Source organism: Pieris brassicae, chromosome 9, assembly GCF_905147105.1.
Source record: "Pieris brassicae chromosome 9, ilPieBrab1.1, whole genome shotgun sequence".
In the NCBI taxonomy this organism is placed as follows: domain Eukaryota; kingdom Metazoa; phylum Arthropoda; class Insecta; order Lepidoptera; family Pieridae; genus Pieris; species Pieris brassicae.
The window spans coordinates 1,879,440-1,896,493 of NC_059673.1; the positions used below are offsets into that span (position 1 = coordinate 1,879,440).

At 34.4% G+C, this 17,054-nt stretch overlaps 1 protein-coding gene across 1 annotated transcript; it reads left to right on the forward strand.

Annotated features, from left to right (window-relative positions):
- Positions 1 to 227: 227 nt before the first annotated feature.
- On the forward strand, positions 228 to 16,985 carry LOC123714168 (CCAAT/enhancer-binding protein). The gene is made up of 2 exons (XM_045668340.1): positions 228 to 1,220; positions 15,341 to 16,985. The coding sequence occupies exon 1, from the start codon at positions 360 to 362 to the stop codon at positions 1,212 to 1,214; it is 855 nt and encodes a 284-aa protein (XP_045524296.1). The 5' UTR covers positions 228 to 359; the 3' UTR covers positions 1,215 to 1,220; positions 15,341 to 16,985.
- The last annotated feature ends 69 nt before the right edge of the window (positions 16,986 to 17,054 follow it).

Below are 17,054 nucleotides of genomic sequence, written 5' to 3' on the forward strand. Positions count from 1 at the left end.
GTGCAATTTTTTATAACTCACCGTTCATGAAATTAAGGTAAAAAATCCTTCTTAAACTCCTGACGTGATATTAAAATGACGCGTAAAATTAAGGCCTATCAAACCTTTATGAAAAATCATGAATCAACGCTTGACTGTGTGCGCGACGCTTAAACTTTTACTTGTAAACTTTCAGTTACAGCTTCCTTCCGGACAACCTTGCGCGCGCGCTCAGTCAGCGCCCGAACGCCGGAGCGAACACACGTACTAGCCGGTACCGCGAGTGATACGCCACGCGACCCGCATGTGCTTTAGTGATCCTTTAGTGCTCTGAAGTGGATACTCGAAACGGAACCGCTGGGCCGATCGGCCCGGGCGGTATGGAATCACCGCAAATGTACGACGCGGCCGGCGCACCGCCGCCGCCGCCACAACCAGACCTTAAGAAGACTAACGACGACAAACGTACCAACTACCAAACACCAGACTTAGACCCCCGGCACCTAGACTCCGATCTCAATGAACAGGAAATCAGTTTGGACCTACAACACCTCATCGAGGACCAGTTCCGCGGTGAGGAAACGATGGCCCTCTTCCAGGAAATACTTCCGGGAGGACGATCACCCCAACAGAGGCCCTTCGCACGCACTACCTTAGCATATATGCCGCAGCCGGTGCATTCCGGTGCGTCATACGCTGCCCCAGTTCAACCTAATTCACACGAACAAGCACCGCCAATTAAGGAGGAGCCCCCGGAACCACACGATTTCAGAAGATCTGTTACTTGTGCCCAGTACACTGGACAGTACAATCCTCAACCGCCAGTTGGTGTAAGTGGGCCGTATGGGGGTGGATTTACTCCATTACCACCACTAGGAGCTCCGCTTCTACCACCTTTGTTAAAGCACAAACCGCCACCCCCAAGACGCTCGTCTGGAAAAGGGTTAGATAAAGGTACAGATGAGTACAGAAGGCGAAGGGAACGCAATAATATTGCAGTGCGAAAATCACGTGAAAAGGCTAAAGTGCGTTCTAGAGAGGTGGAAGAAAAAGTTAAAACCTTATTAAGGGAAAAAGATGCTTTGTTAAAGAGGCTAGAAGCCGTCACCGGGGAGTTAAGTTTGCACAAACAAATGTACGTTCATCTGATAAATCTGAATCACCCAGAGATCACGGAACTGTGCAGGTCGATGCTGCAGCTAGGAGCGCCGCATGCGCCGGATCATACGCTCTGACCATAGGTGAGTGTGTGCGTTGTGTCGGTGTGAGTGAGGTGTGCATGTGTGCGGGACGCATGTGTGTGAAAGTCGTAAATCGGAAAAGGATTTGATTTTATGGGATGTTATGCAATGTTTATGACTGCGACATATTTATTTGTATGAAATTCGTGTATTGAAATATATCAATACACAATACATTTAAATTTGCTTTCGGATTTTTATTTTCGGGTTAACATATTTATTGAATTTAAAAAAAAATCTAATACAATATAATAATCTTACTAAATGGCGTATACACATATTATCGTTCTAAAATAGAATTCAAATATTAACATTTGACAAATATTCCATTTTGATTTAACTTTGGCCCAACTAGGCTCCAGAAGATAAACCACTCCTTATATGGAAATTGTATGCATTTTTACAAATAAGCAAAAGTAGAGAAATTATCCCTAAATAAAATCAAAACTCTCGTTAAACGTAAATTAATCAAAAATATGTTGATTATTTAATGTTCCTAATCCTTGGGATTGATTTGGTCCAGTTCAAGCAATTTCTATGCATAAAAACCTTATTTAATTATAATTAACACAATTTAACACAAATCAGCGATTAAAGAGGGTTGCGGAGAGTTTCTTCCCAGTTCTTCTTGCCCGCCCTACGCCCTTGACTTGCGAACGGGTTATAAATGTAAGTTTAGAATCAATCTAACACCATTTCGTTTGACGTTCATAAGTTTACTTGTTAACCTATATGAATAAAGTATTTTGAGTTTGAGTCTGTCTAAATAAAAGTAACATTAAACTTCCAAGTAATAATAACCAAATTACAACAATTTGACTAAATGACACGAAATAATTAAACGCAATGAGTAATGGACGAACTTATTATCATTAATTAAGAATAAATCAGAAACTGTTAATTAGGGCAAAACAACACGTATAATCTAGTCTTTATTAATGTATATAAAAAGTGCTGACCATGGTTTAAAGCTCGAATTTAAAATCTAAATAAGTTTTAATAAAAAAAACAATTGTTATTTAAAAACGGTATGCATAACAAGTGTCTTATCAGTTACGATCGAATATGATTTTAACCCTAAAGGAGTGTTATCGAACTCTAGCTAACTTACAAAGTGCGCAATAAATTCAAGCTACGGTGAAAACAAGACAACAAAACTCACTCAGACCCAAAATTGTATTACGTGACCACGATTACATACAACTGTTCACCCAGGTACTAAGTTTTTATAAGTAGTAAAGTCAACCAGAGCAGACTTTTCGTGGGACTCATCACTGGGGTCGTAGGTTCGATCCTCGGCTGTACAATGGACTTTCTATGTCCGCATTCATCACCCGGATGGAAACCGGACCCAAATAGTCGACTTGCCTAGTAAAAATGATCACGGGTATCTAAGTATCTTTACCGTGATCATTTGAGGCTCAACACTAAAAAGGTTGTATTGGTATGTAAATACCATGAAATTTACTAATAAACTGTATTATATAGTATAGAAGACCAATGGCGCTCATGGTCCTGGCCACAGAATTTCTTGGATTGTTTCTAATTCAACTCTTAAGACTCTGTAACCTCACCCAGTATGTATTGCTCACCCAGTCTCTGAAAGATGTCGTGGACCCCGGCTTCGTTCGGGGGTATTTCCAAGACAGTAAAAAAATGGCCGAAGCTACCCTTTTATTCCCCGTATTTTTAGAATACCTTGAGTCATTTTTCCTCACGTTCCAATGTTTTGGTCACGTGTTCGTATCAGATGTTTATTATAAATATTATAGCGTGACTAACTCAACTCGTAACTGAAAAAATAAAAAGCAACGCGGGACAGACAAGCATTGTGAAAAGTCTGGCAATTTTTGTCAGGAGTCGAATCTAGGAACTGGTAAAAAGGTAAAAATAAAGCTATTAGTAATGAATCAAATTATATAAGTAAAAACGACAAAAATAGTCATACAAAATTTCTTCGGAATTATGTAATAATTTTGAAATTCCAAAGAAAATGTCAATTGTCCAAATACAATAAATTTGTGAAAATCTAATTCTCGTTTCTGATTTTTAACCTAAACATCTCTATAATTAGACCTTTTTGTAATGATTAAATCGCGTGGAAAAGTGACTAACTTAACACCGAACTTTTGCAAAGGCAACGTGACTCGATTCACGTTGTTAACTTGACACCATTTTTCGTTTTAAATTTCTTGTATTTGCTTACAATTTCAGGAATATTTGACGTAAAGTGAAATTTGTGCTTAGTTGATAAATTCGATATCCGATGATATGATTATATATAATTTTCACTGTAATTCCGAACCAATTCGACTTAGAACAGAAAATCGTGCCAATTTTTTAAAGGCAACTCGGGAGCCACCTGGGATCGAGTGTCCATGGGCATGTCTAGTTTGACACACGCTCTATAAAAAAATTAATAAGAGTTTGAAAATTAAAGTAAAATAAAGCTATCTAAATAGGAAAAGAAGACGCTCGTTTCACGTCCAATTTCTTACTAAAAAGGTAAAAATAATTGCCTACTATGGTTCCTGTACATCAAAACCTAATATGACTTAATCAGACTACTTAAGGAATCTTATTTGTCCTTATTCAGCTTAACTAAACAATCACAAAAATGATACCAGCTGTGGAGAACTTATGTTTGTGCTCTACTCCAATATATTCGAATGACCCGAAATTCGTCCGAAATATACTCAATCCATATTCACATCCGACCTACCACACAAAGCAAAGGAATCGTGAATTTCGTATTGAAATTTGTCCGTGCAAAACGGCATATAACTTTCATTTTCGCTTCACATTACACAATGAAAAATAAACCGTGTGCTCTATACACACGGTGCTTATTAGCTTGCGTGAGTCAAAAATTTTCGCTGCCTGTCCTAGATACAGCTGATATGCCTACATTACTTTTAACGTGTATCCTTGGTTGAAATTCTCTCATCTTAAATGATTTCTAAGTTGTATAGAAATTAATCTCATGAAACCGGAAGCCCTTGATCTAGTGCTGAAAATGGCTAATTACCCTGGCTTCCTTCAGTTAACAGCCGAGTTATGAGTTTATTTAAAAAATAAAGAAAATTTAAATAAATTGAAAAAGTTTGATCCCCGTAGTATACCTTGTGGCAGAATTTACTCGCTGTATTTCGCAATACGTATGCTTATACTTAAAAAATGTGGTTTACGGTAAAATATCTATTATCTGTACCAACATTAATAGATTCAGTCAAACTGTTAAAAGCTTCACCTCATTTGTCAAATGATGTCATTAATTTGAGAATAGTAATCAAAAACAATAATACGTAGGAAATAGTAAATGTATGCACTAAACAGCAAAATAAATATGTTTCCGAACATATCTACAGATGGAAAAGTAATTTCGATATTTTTGATTGATTTAGCGCACATTTCTTTGAAATTTGTTTAATTATAAGTTGCTGTAAAAGTTCGCTTGGCTTCTGTTCAATAAGGTTTATAAGTGAAAGTTTATTTACTTTTAGTATCAAATTTAAAAATCTAGATATTCGAACATAGAATATTAAAAAAAAACAATATTAAAATATCATAGCAAATAGCAGGATCTTATAAGAACAAGTAGGTAGGTAAATTACGTCATATACTTAAAAATCCAGCCTGGTATTAAACTATATTATAAAATGTAATGGGTTTGGTCATAAACCCTATGTAATATAGTTGTATGTAACTTATTCCTAATTAAGCTTACATAATAAGATATTTTCAACATAATTGAAACTTCCTTTTAAATATGACACGTCTTCGATATCGCATTTCAATCAATTGTTTGCAGTAAATGCATATTACGATTATATAATTTGATATTAATATTTGTATGTTGCTGGCATTTTAATAATGAAAGCTAGTAGTAGTAGTACATTTATAAATTGTTTTCTCAGAGTCACCTTTTCATAAAACGTATGGTGTGTATTATTAAAAAAAACCTTTTGTTATATTTAGGCTTATAAATGAATTGAATTACCTACTTGATCTTATAAGTTCCTGGTACTTGACATGATATGAAATCAACCTAACCATATTGTTTTGTTTGTCAAAAGTTTTTTCAAGTAAGAAAAGTAAAACTACTTATATACATAATAATAATAATATAATACATAATATTACAAAAAGTATATACGAAAACAATAAATAAATAAATAATCTAGGATTTTGGATTATTCGAAATTAACCCGCCAACTGATGATTCAGCCAAATTCTTGTCATTGTGTGCGTGAGTTGTGTAGGTATGCGTGGAGCTTTCACTTTTTTTCGTGAATATATATACCTTTTGTGTTTTGGATGAGTGTATGCAATAAAGAAAATATATAATTTCTTAAAATTTGATAAACGCGCGACTGTCGGTGTTCTGTGCCTCAAAAACCTGAAAAAACTCCAACGTTTTTGTCTTTGTTCTTCATATTCATTGGAAAACAAAAACACACAATTGAATTCCGAATCGTGTAATCTCTTAGAAGTTACAGACTTTATGATTAAGCCGCAATTTGAGTCCAAACACGCTGTATTTACATTATATAGTAAATTACTATGTATCTAAAATACAGCTAACATATGAAATACTGCAATTATATCGTTAGGAAATGAACCTTCACGGGGCATTGATCTGTAACACTTGATGGACGTAAAAAGTGCCAGTGATGCTTTTCCAGCAATTAAACAAACAAACCAAGCAATAAATTCGTAGAACGCAGCACTTCCATCGCTTTATTATATACCATTTTCAGCGCTAAATCCGTGTTTAGAGTCTCTATAACATACGTAATGTTATAGAGAAAATATGTTTCTAATTAATTCAATTCCTCCTCCTTCCTTTGCAGTAGAGACTGTGCACAGGCACTAATTAAAGCTTTAAGTTAGCTATAAATAGTACCAGTGACTCTATAGCTAGTGCTTTCCTCGCTCAACGAATAAGTATCGCAATACAGCGAGGAAATGCTGCCCAACATAGGGACCAAACTTTTTAAAATTATTGTAATTTTGTATTAATTAAATTATTATATATAAATGTTATACAACTAAATTGTTTATTAATTATAAAAAAAGATCAACACTAATCTCAATATACATAACGTGTCACAATGTTCGTTCCCATACTCCTCAGAAACGGCTCGACCGATCCTTATAAATTTGTTAATGCATATTCAGTAAGTCTGAGAATCGGCTACTATATATCTTTTAAACCACTAAGGGATAATAAAAGATAAGGGGTGACCAGAAAAAAAATATTATAGATACACCATACAAAAATACATACAACCCTTAATTGTCACCCCTCTACGATCAACCATTGTATCATAAAAAAAAACCCTTAATTGTCACCCCTTTACGATCAACCCCTATTTTTTATTATAGGAGATAGACCATTTTAATTTAACTAAAAAAAATGTTTTCTGGAAATAATATATAATATATACACACGGCTAGTAAGATATTCAAAATAACTTCGCTTTTGGAAATTTAAAAAGTATTCTAAGTAAATTCTCTACTTATAGTATCTGATTCATTAAAGCGCCTTTCCGCTGGCTTACAAGAAATGACCGCGGTGCCAGACAGCGCCCGCGCACCGTTTCGCAACCTGTACGGAATGTGTGTCAAACGATCGCCACGCAAGAACCAGCTAGAATCAATCACGTGCTTGGTTTTCACTTTCCATGGACTTTACTTACCTCAGAATACAGTACATTGGTTTTTTTTAAATTAATGTAATAACAATGCACCGCCCCCATACAAGTTCCGACACAACCTTGAAATCGTTGCATTTAAGCAGCAATTTCATAAAATTTAAAAACAATTTTTAATAAGTTTTGAGTTTAGAGAATTAATCTTTAAACTGTTTAAACCCAAGTAATAAAATTGTGTATGGCGCTGTGTTGCATAACGTCTGCGCAGGAGTCGAGTAGGCTGTTGGAAAGTTTTGGGGAAATCGGCCGAGTATTGTACGCTTTTTGTCAATAGGGGCCAATTAAACTTAGTTCAGTGGAGTGCCTAGAATTAGCCAAGAATTAATTTTTGTTTTAACAATACCGTTGAGGTAATTTAAAGTGTAAGCCGATTACCAGCGAACATTATTCAGAATATACATTGAAAGATAGAACTTTATTATATACAATAACAGGTTATTTAGGTAAAATAAAGTGCACTAGTATTCCCTGTGTCGTGGGCAGCTTTCCTTCCATTTGAAACTGTACCTGACAGTAATTTTTACATAACATAATTTATAATTAAATTTGACAATATAATGTTTTCTTTATCAGCATAGGAGTGGTTGACAAGATGTTGTTTGAGGTTTTAGTTATAAATAAAACAAATGAAAATATTAACGCTTTTAAAAAAAGCTTGTAACGTGACCACGTGTTGTTATCACGTTGCTGGCCCTACGCTTACAATAGACCGCGAAACGTGACAAAAAGAGTTATTTTCAAAGAATATTTTCATTCATCGAGACGATTCTTACTTAAGATTTACAATAATAATTCAGTGGCGACCTACAACCCTTTGGCGTCTCGGAAAGCATTTCTTTGATAATTTTTGTTTGATGTCGATTTTTGGATTTGATATATAATGCTGGTTTTTTCTACGAGAGGTAAGATATGACAGAAAGTCTATTAGTGCACAGCCGGGAATTGATTATGATGCTGGTTTTTTCTACGAGAGGTAAGATATGACAGAAAGTCTATTAGTGCACAGCCGGGAATTGAACCTACGACCTCAGGCGAACGGGGGCTAACGGGCTAACGGGGGATAACTAATGGGCTCGTGAGTGCGTTGCCGGCCTTCCGTTGCAGTCGCTGCCTATATACAGAGATAATGTGGACTGTAAATAAGCAAATTAATAAGTGTTTTGTCGTTCTACTCGTTCTGTGCCCTTATTGAAACATGTATTATTTTCTCCTTGATTCAGCTTAGTACTCGATACTTCTGTGTCCTGTGCTTTGCTGATACAGCTTTACTATTGTTTTTCTTATCTATTTGTATTATAGATTATGATATTGATCTATTCTGAGCGTCACTCGATCTCTCTTCAGCCCCTTTTATTCCTACTGATCTATTCTGAGCTGCTTCTATACTTATTGATCTACATATTTCTATTACTAAAAAACCCATCCCTAAAGAATTTAATGAGCTAGGTCGTCAAAAATAAAATTGTCCTATTATAAATCCTAGTTAAATTTATCCTCTATTTAATCGAATCGAACGAATTCCCTAATTATTTAAAATAGTATATCGCTCATGGCAATCATACTTCCGGTTTCTTATCAAATTGTCAGTCAAATTTAACTAAATTAATAACTATTGTGATTCGCAAAATCTGTATGATTTTATCGTTTATAGTGTTTCATAGTGTTTTTTGTCATTCCACAGACGTCTGAATCGTTACTCTATTGATAAATGAGGCAAAGATGTCTTTTCTGAGGCTAATAACACAGTGACAACTCCATGTAACGTCCCTCGATTTAACGACGTACTCCCTGTACTTCGTCTGTATGGCGTCGAAATCAATTAGCTTGGGATGGTTTATCCTGTCTTCAATACAATGATAACTCTACAAAGCATTACACACTCTCAATAACGACAACAATTGAGTGATAAAGTACTTTTTAATTGCTAAAATTAGTAAAAACTGCGCAGCTGTGTACGTTTTTTTGTCGCTTATAACCAGCAATAATCTCGACTGTTAGCATCATGCATATGATCTTCCTAAGAAATTCGTTCTTTTGTTTACAAATAGGGATTGCTTGCACACGTAGACTGTTGTTGACAATGACTAATAAGTAGGAGTCATGGTTTATCACCAAGATGCCTCATATCTCAAGATATGAATAAAATATTTAAAAAATACAACAAAATGACTGGTCCAGCAAAAATACGTCAGGCGAAAATAACAGACTACACGCAATAGCATTCAAATAAGATTTTTTTTAATGTACATAACTACTAACAATAGTCTGAAATGTACTTTTCTCATTTTTCTTCTCCACTTCTCTTCCTTAACGATAACTCTCTATAACGCCATAAAATACAGTCCCTTTAGTATCGTTATATACAGTTTACACTTTGTTTTTACGCAACGTACAGTCTTTGACACGTATCGCATTCAACGGTTTAGGGTCCGTCAAAGAGGGTACCAATTCCTAAAAGCCCGGAAACGCACTTGCGGGCCTTTTGGCAGAGTATCCATGAGCAGTATCACTTAAGATTCTGTGAGCTTCCTGCCCGTTTGCCCTCTGTTATATAAAAAAATGCATATTTTCTCAAGACGTTTTCCTTGACTAAGCTTAATTACACTTTTTACACTTAGACTTTAGGGTTAAGTCCTCTTTTATTATTCATACTAAAACAAGGTCAACAAGGAAAACATTGGTCTTAGAAAACTGACAGCCCTATATAGTTTAACTATTTTCCCAGCGTGCAGTTATCTCAAGTACGCTGTATCTAAAGTACCGGATAGTGATTCATACAATAACTGACATTTTAATGCTATTTTTTATGTCCACCGCGGAGAGAGGGGGGTATCAATTACTAGATAAAGCTTCAAATAAAAGCTTTTAAAACTTAATTTTACGGAAATCTACTAGGGCCATATAACTGATATGTAGCCTCCAAAGAGAAAGTCATAGACAAGGCTCAAAGACGAGATAACGCGAACTATGACTCGTATGACAGCTTTGTTTTTGACAAGTGATACATAACAGACCCACCTCGACGCCATTCGAGAATTTAAGTAACATTACAAAAGTAAACTCCTGGAGCAATTTCTCTAAAATCTTTTTTTTATCAAAGACTGACTTACTTTATAAAAATGTATTTCTCTGTTTCATTAGATATTAAATAAATGAAATGTTTCAAATAATGGAATAAGTTTGCCTTTTTCCATTGTCATTAATTTGCCAGTAAGAGACGAAAGAGACGAATAAAAGTAAAAGTTCCCGGGTCGCGTCTTTCTGTATGAACGCGATAAACACAAAAAAAGCAATTATACTTCAACCTCTTTAGTTCTGGGCCTCATATTTCTGTATCTGTTTCATGAGCATTTGACAATTTAATAGGCAAATAGGTGACAAGGCTCCTGCGGCTGACTCATGTCGACTTTTTGAGTCTTAAGGTAAACCTTCCTCCCATTCGAGCGAATGTTAAATACGCACATTGAAAGAAAGTCCGTTGGTGCACAGCCGGAGATCGAACCTACGACCTCAGGGATGACAGTCGCACGAGGAAGCCACTAGGCCAACACAACTGTGTACATTATTGTATCTAAATTTATTAAATTAGCAAAAACTTTGTAAGATTACACGATATCCGCGATTCCTGATATCAATATAACCAGAGTTCTTCTCAATCGATATCTCTATGTTTGTTTGTTTGTTTATCGATACGGTAACTGTGTCAGTGCTATCAGCACGCGCCCTACATAACCCGATGTATAGGGAGAGTTTTTTTTTTAATACAGAACTGGACAGACGTTTGTTCACAATCCCACCTGAAGGTATGTGCGTGTGGTCTATAGGAGGGCCTGTCCAGGAAATGCCTAATTAACCGCCGCCATTTGATATTGTATAGGGAAGATGGAAGGCTTTAAATAAATAAAGTAATATTAATAATATTTATAATTTATAAATAATATTCTAAGTTCAATAATAGTGATCAAGACGTAATCTTCCTAATTATTCATACTTACGTACTCCCACGGCTAACAAATTAATAATAATAATTCAACTAATATTGTCAGTTGTCTTAGTTATCCATCTTTTGTCAGTACATCTTGCAATATGACCTGCTTTCAGCTGTAACAAAAAATGTAATATATATTTACGTTCAATTTCGACTAAAATACTTTCATACCGTTTTATCAAATGTCTAAGCTGTGATGAAGAGGGACAGATACAGTCAGCAAATAAACTTACTTGAACCGATACTTGCTAACTCTGGTGGAACCTTGTGTGGCATGGATGTAATAATAATATTAATAAAAGCATTTGATATATATATATTAATAAATACATTTATATATATATATATATATATTTTCTTGATATCCTTTGTATCCTTTATCCTAACTACCTTACGATAGTTCTTCCTTCTTACTTTCTTGATATCCTTTGTACAGGCCTCTTCCAGCTTTCCAACTGCATCTATCCATTCGCCCCTGCTGCTGCTTCTATTTCAGATACCCACCTTTTTCGGGCGCCCTCTTCTGCCATTTCCCCTTGGTCCTATTATCTGTGCATCTTTCTATATGTCCCGCCCATTGCCACTTCTGTTTTCGGGCTTAATATGAGGAATCTATCACTTGATGAATGTGGAGACCCATAATTGAAAATTGGAGTCAACTTGGAAATTCAAATATACACGTTAGCTACAACGTGATTCCGCCGCGAAGCCTTAAAAACAACAAGAACAAGCCTTTTCCTCAATGTTGTGACACCTTGGAAGTTTTATAATTTAATAGGAAATATTTATAATTTTAACGGGCTTTATAAAGGCCGTGCTGGCCTAGTGGTGTGTTCGACTTTGTGTGTCATTCCTCAGGTAGAAGATTCGAAAGGCTGTGCTTGGACTATACATACACATGATTTAGACCTAAAAAGTCGGCGTGTCAGGCACAGACAGACTCATTACTTGCTTGCTTATTAGAAAAACGATTACGAAAAGATATGAGGCCCAGACCTAAAAGGAAGCGCAGGTTTTTTAACTGGCATCATAGTAAACTACACTCGGGATCTTTGTCTGTCTTCTGTATTTTCATAATCTTTGACATGTATGTTTTTGGGTATTAGATTAGTTTTCGGAAGGATAAAACTGACGCCCAGGGCTAAAGATTGTAGCGTTAATGCTTTTCTAATTAGCATTATCGTAAATCACGCTTTTGATCTTGGCCGCAGGTTTCTGTACATGAACATCTTATTGAGTACCAGGGCTAAAGGGCAGGGCTAGTTAATATGATAAAAAATATGAATATAAATGTGTTTTTGTAGCAAAAAGTTAAATGTCTAATATTACGTTCAATCAACACGCCGAACATGCGCCGAATGCGCACGGTGTGATGCGCGCACGCACTTTCACTACGCGCGTGTGTGTGTGAAGGTGTGGCGTTCTTTTTTTATTTGTTCCACATTTAGTGCTTACGTCACTCGCGTTAATCCCGCGTGCAATGTCATCACTGATGTAATGCACTTTTTGTTTGATTATTATCGCGTAAGTCTGAATTAAACTCTAAAATATATAGAAAACAGAATTGTCATAGAGTCGCGTGGTCTATAATTTCAGTAGTAGGATATCTATGCCGCAATTTATTAGTATAATAGCGGTAACGTCCTTTACACCCGTCTTACTCATGTTGTGTACATTAAAAAAAAACTTAAAAAGTAATTATTGGAAAATTAATTTATCTACTTTTATTATTATACATATTATATTTCATGATCATAGCCAAGTCGCTTTAGCTATTTTCCAGTTACAGCGTGACAATAAAAACCGCCTATAACTGGTAAACTTAGTATAACGTCTATTATTTTGAAAATAAATGTTTCGTTGAGATAGAACAATTATTTCCAATATTACTTTTTTGATTTGATGATGATGATTTTTTGTGATTATTATACTGCAAATAAAAATATATTTATAATGAAATCAGGTACTAATAATAAATACTAACACAAACGTAACGAATAATCTCCCAAAGTTCGCTAGAGCGCCATAAAAAATAAGTGAATTAAGGTCAATGCACTGTGAGAAGGCAATGCACTCCGCTGCACCAAATTTTGATAAATGTCACTCACCATAAAACTAGTGCTCATTATCTAAATGTATTTAATTAGACAAGCTTTGATAAGTACATAAAAACAAATTACTATATTATTTGTTTCCAACACACAAAATTATTATCCTACATAGTTGAAATTGATAAATAGAAAAATAAATAAATTTAAAAAATTTTGGTCCCTGTAACCTTTAACGCTGGCAGCATTTCCTCACTGTATAGAGATATTTATTCGTTGAGCGAAAAAAAACACCAGCTCGGAGGTCACCGGTACCAGGCGTAAACTTAAATCTTTAATTAGCGCCTGTGCGTTTCAACTATGCGGCCCGAGAGTCTCTTCTCCAAAGGGAATAAAATTGGAGGAAATATTTATATCAGTGACGTTTATAATTTGCCGCCTGTTTTACACAAGTAATTTCCTTAACAACTGTTTATTCGGTATTAAAACCGTATATTTAGTTTCCAATAATTCTTTTATTTTACTGTAACTGTATGTCTCCTTACGATTTTTTCTTTTGTTAACTAACCTACAACTTGGTGAACAACCTCGGACCTGACATCTACTTTGCAAAACTTTGCATTAGTACAAGCAACCATACCATAAACAAAGTTGTAATTGTCAAACAATAGCTGTCAAATTTTACCAGTAATGTATATATAAAAGCACACTTTAAAAATGTTACCATTAAAACAGATTTTATTGGACCTAAATATTTGTGGTGCTGAACCAGAGTGTAAGAAAGTAATAATCTGTAGATCGTGTCATATGTCAAAACTAGACATTGACAGTCATAATACCGCCAAATGCGGACCCAAAATTCCAATTTCAAAGTGATTACATCAACTTGAACTAGTAGCCGCTTCGCACGTCCCACTTTCTATAGCATTTGAGTTTAACCGCCAAAAATTGTTGCATAACTATGAACATTGAGTCTCTGGGCTTATGCAACTATTGCGCAAATGTGAAAGTTCTTCCGCGTTATGTAACTTGTCTTACTAACACAGTTTGTGCTTGCCCTATAAAATAGGTTTTGAATGTTCTTGAAAAGGTATGCATTTGCATTGACCATTTGGGAACAAATTTTTTGAGCTGTATTTAAATATATAGAAGTTATTATGATCAGTTGAAAAAAACAATTGGCCAGTTACATATAAATAAATGGCCGGTATAGATATGGAATGGTTAGTTCGATAAATACTTCGGCAGCTTAAGGTTTAGGATGTCATATTGAGCTATTTCACTACTCAGTGTTTATTATATCATTCGTTTTATATTTTTTTACGACTAAATGTAATTTTCAACATACCAAAATCATTATATGTACAACTGCCGCGTTGAATCAGTGCCTATAATTTTGAATTTGTTATTGCATTTATGTGTAGTACCGTGTGCTTTGGTCACCACGAACACACACTATCAAAACTTTACTATAGGTAATTTTTTTTGGCAATACCTTGGACTGATGTATAAGTCCATTGAAGGATCTTAAATCACTGTCTACTGTGATTTAGAACCGGGTGCCTAGCTACTTTGGCCATATTGAAGAGAACCAAATTGTAGGGAGGAGAGATGGCAGGAGAAGTCGCGGTTGATAACAGTTAAGGCTCTCAACATCCCTAATGCACTGAAACAAGTTGAGGATGGTGTGGTGTGAAGGTAGAAAGTTGACGTATCGCTTAGTGCTTTCAGAATAACGAAAACATCCAATACGTTTTTGATTATTAATCTTACGTCTGTAGTAAGTTTTGTCTAGATTTTCAGCCACAGATGCTTGATCGCGTAGGCTATTATTATGTTATTGTGTAAAAAAGCTTCAATAGAAATTCATAGTTAGTTTTTATGTATTAACAAAAAAGTCATAATTTGAATGGATACTTTCAAATAAGTTACATGAACATCCGAGCTTTAATATCCTTATTTGTCGTATCCGGTTGTCAATGATTCGTTTGGTTTTGACACACTTTCTTCAACTCATAGGCGCAGAGTGAATTTATTTATTTGAGACTCAATCAACCATAGGTGTAGACTGTAATTTTTATATATTCGGCAATTTTTTTATACATAAATTTAGTTAGCGGAGCTTCCGTTATATGTATGTGTGAGAACTATAACTCTGGTATGAGAGACTCTAATTATTTTCTTTACTTATCGTCCGTTTAGGGATATTACTGTATATAGTAACTATACAGTATGTTTCTAGTTTAGCTATAGAAATATATTTTTTTGAAAGAACGAATGAATGTTTGTATAAACATATATAATTCTTGTTGTGTAAATAATAACCATAAATATTATTTTTTATTAATAAATCCTTTTTTGTTTCAGATTAAAGAAATCAGAGAGGCTCCGTGACACGATGTTATTAGGTTTTAGTTAGCAAATTTATTTTGTGATTAACTTTGTCTGCATTTTGTGAATACGACGTTCCATTTTGAACTTAAAGCTTATACTATATATACATAAAAAAACTTTTATTATATTTTCATAAAATGCAGAGAATCGGCCTTACACGATAGTGATCTCAAATATCAAGTATCGCCGATTGAAGTATATAATATCTAAGAACATAAGAAATATAAACGACAATAATTATTATTAAACTTTGAAAGTTTTAACTTTTTTAATCTGTATTGTACCGTCTTGAAACTGCCAAATTTTGACAATATACTCTGTTTAACTAAAGATTTGTCGAAATGTATAGTATTGAGCCCAACAGATCACTGCCAATACGGTCTTAAAAACCTTAAACATAAGTAATTTCATCAAATCAGTCTTTTAAATTGAATAAAGACTGTCAAAAACTAGATGCCGCTAGCGTCGCTCAAACATTGGTACATTTCTGTAATTAGTTACTTAGAATAATTGTAATTATTATGTAAATTTGTTGTATATAATTTGTCTTTGTTAATAAAATCCTAATTACGATTTATGTCGTGAATTTTGTATGTGACGGCTTACGACTGACATTGTATCGAAGATTTTGACGTTTTCACGTGACTTAATGTAAATATACAGTAAGAGTAATTTTGGGGTAAGATATTATGTTGTTTACTAAAAAGTTTATTCCTAAACAGTACCTTTAAAATGTCGTTTAGTTAGCGTAGGTTAATAAAAACACGGTCTGGGCACTCCCGGATGATAAGTACAAGAAATTGTTTTATATAAGCGTTGACACATTACACAGAGCATAGTTTATTTTCTATTGCAAATTTACATGTAATCTGTTTTGCTTGTTTTTATCTATGGACTTCAATATCAACGCTATATTTAAATCACGGGTTTGGTACATATTACATAAGTTAGAGGCTGCTATTATATACATTGGTCTAATCCCAATAAGGTGAAAATAATATAAGAAATGGTGATTTATAAACGGGTTTTGAAACAAATGGTTACCATACTGATCCTACAAATATTAGAATAGACATACGCTATTTTCAAAACGTGTTTTTACGCCACGCACTAATGGTGCTTCGAACAATTAGTGTGTGAACGAATCTACTTATAAAAAATAGTTGTAAAAGAAATCCGTCCCGAGTTATATATTCTTATTCATTGTAAAAATATACTAAGAGGATTTTTAAGAATATATTTTCACTACTTAAGTATATATAGATTTTTATAAACGATCGTGTTTTTATTTTTAATGAATATTTTGGTATGCTGTGTGAGAAGGCCTTTAAGAAACAAAGTTTCTCCCTTTGCATTTTCCGTGCGTCATTATCTGTGGGAACCATACATGATACCTTTGACAGTTGTGAATGTAGTCTGTGGTTGAAATCAATTTTATTTATATTATTTAATTACACAGATAATGACGCAATTTGTTATTTTTATTCTATCTTTTATCGAAATGGTGCTACGTTTGTTTTTTTTTCTTTTTTCAGAGCCAAAGACTTGTTTTCCATCTTGTTCTGTTTTGTATATTTTTGCTTGAAATCTTTTTTCTAAGAAATATTGACGGCCTCGATAATGTTTGACAATATTTGCGATTGATGTTATAGGTGCAATTAAAATAAATTTATTTAATATACAACAT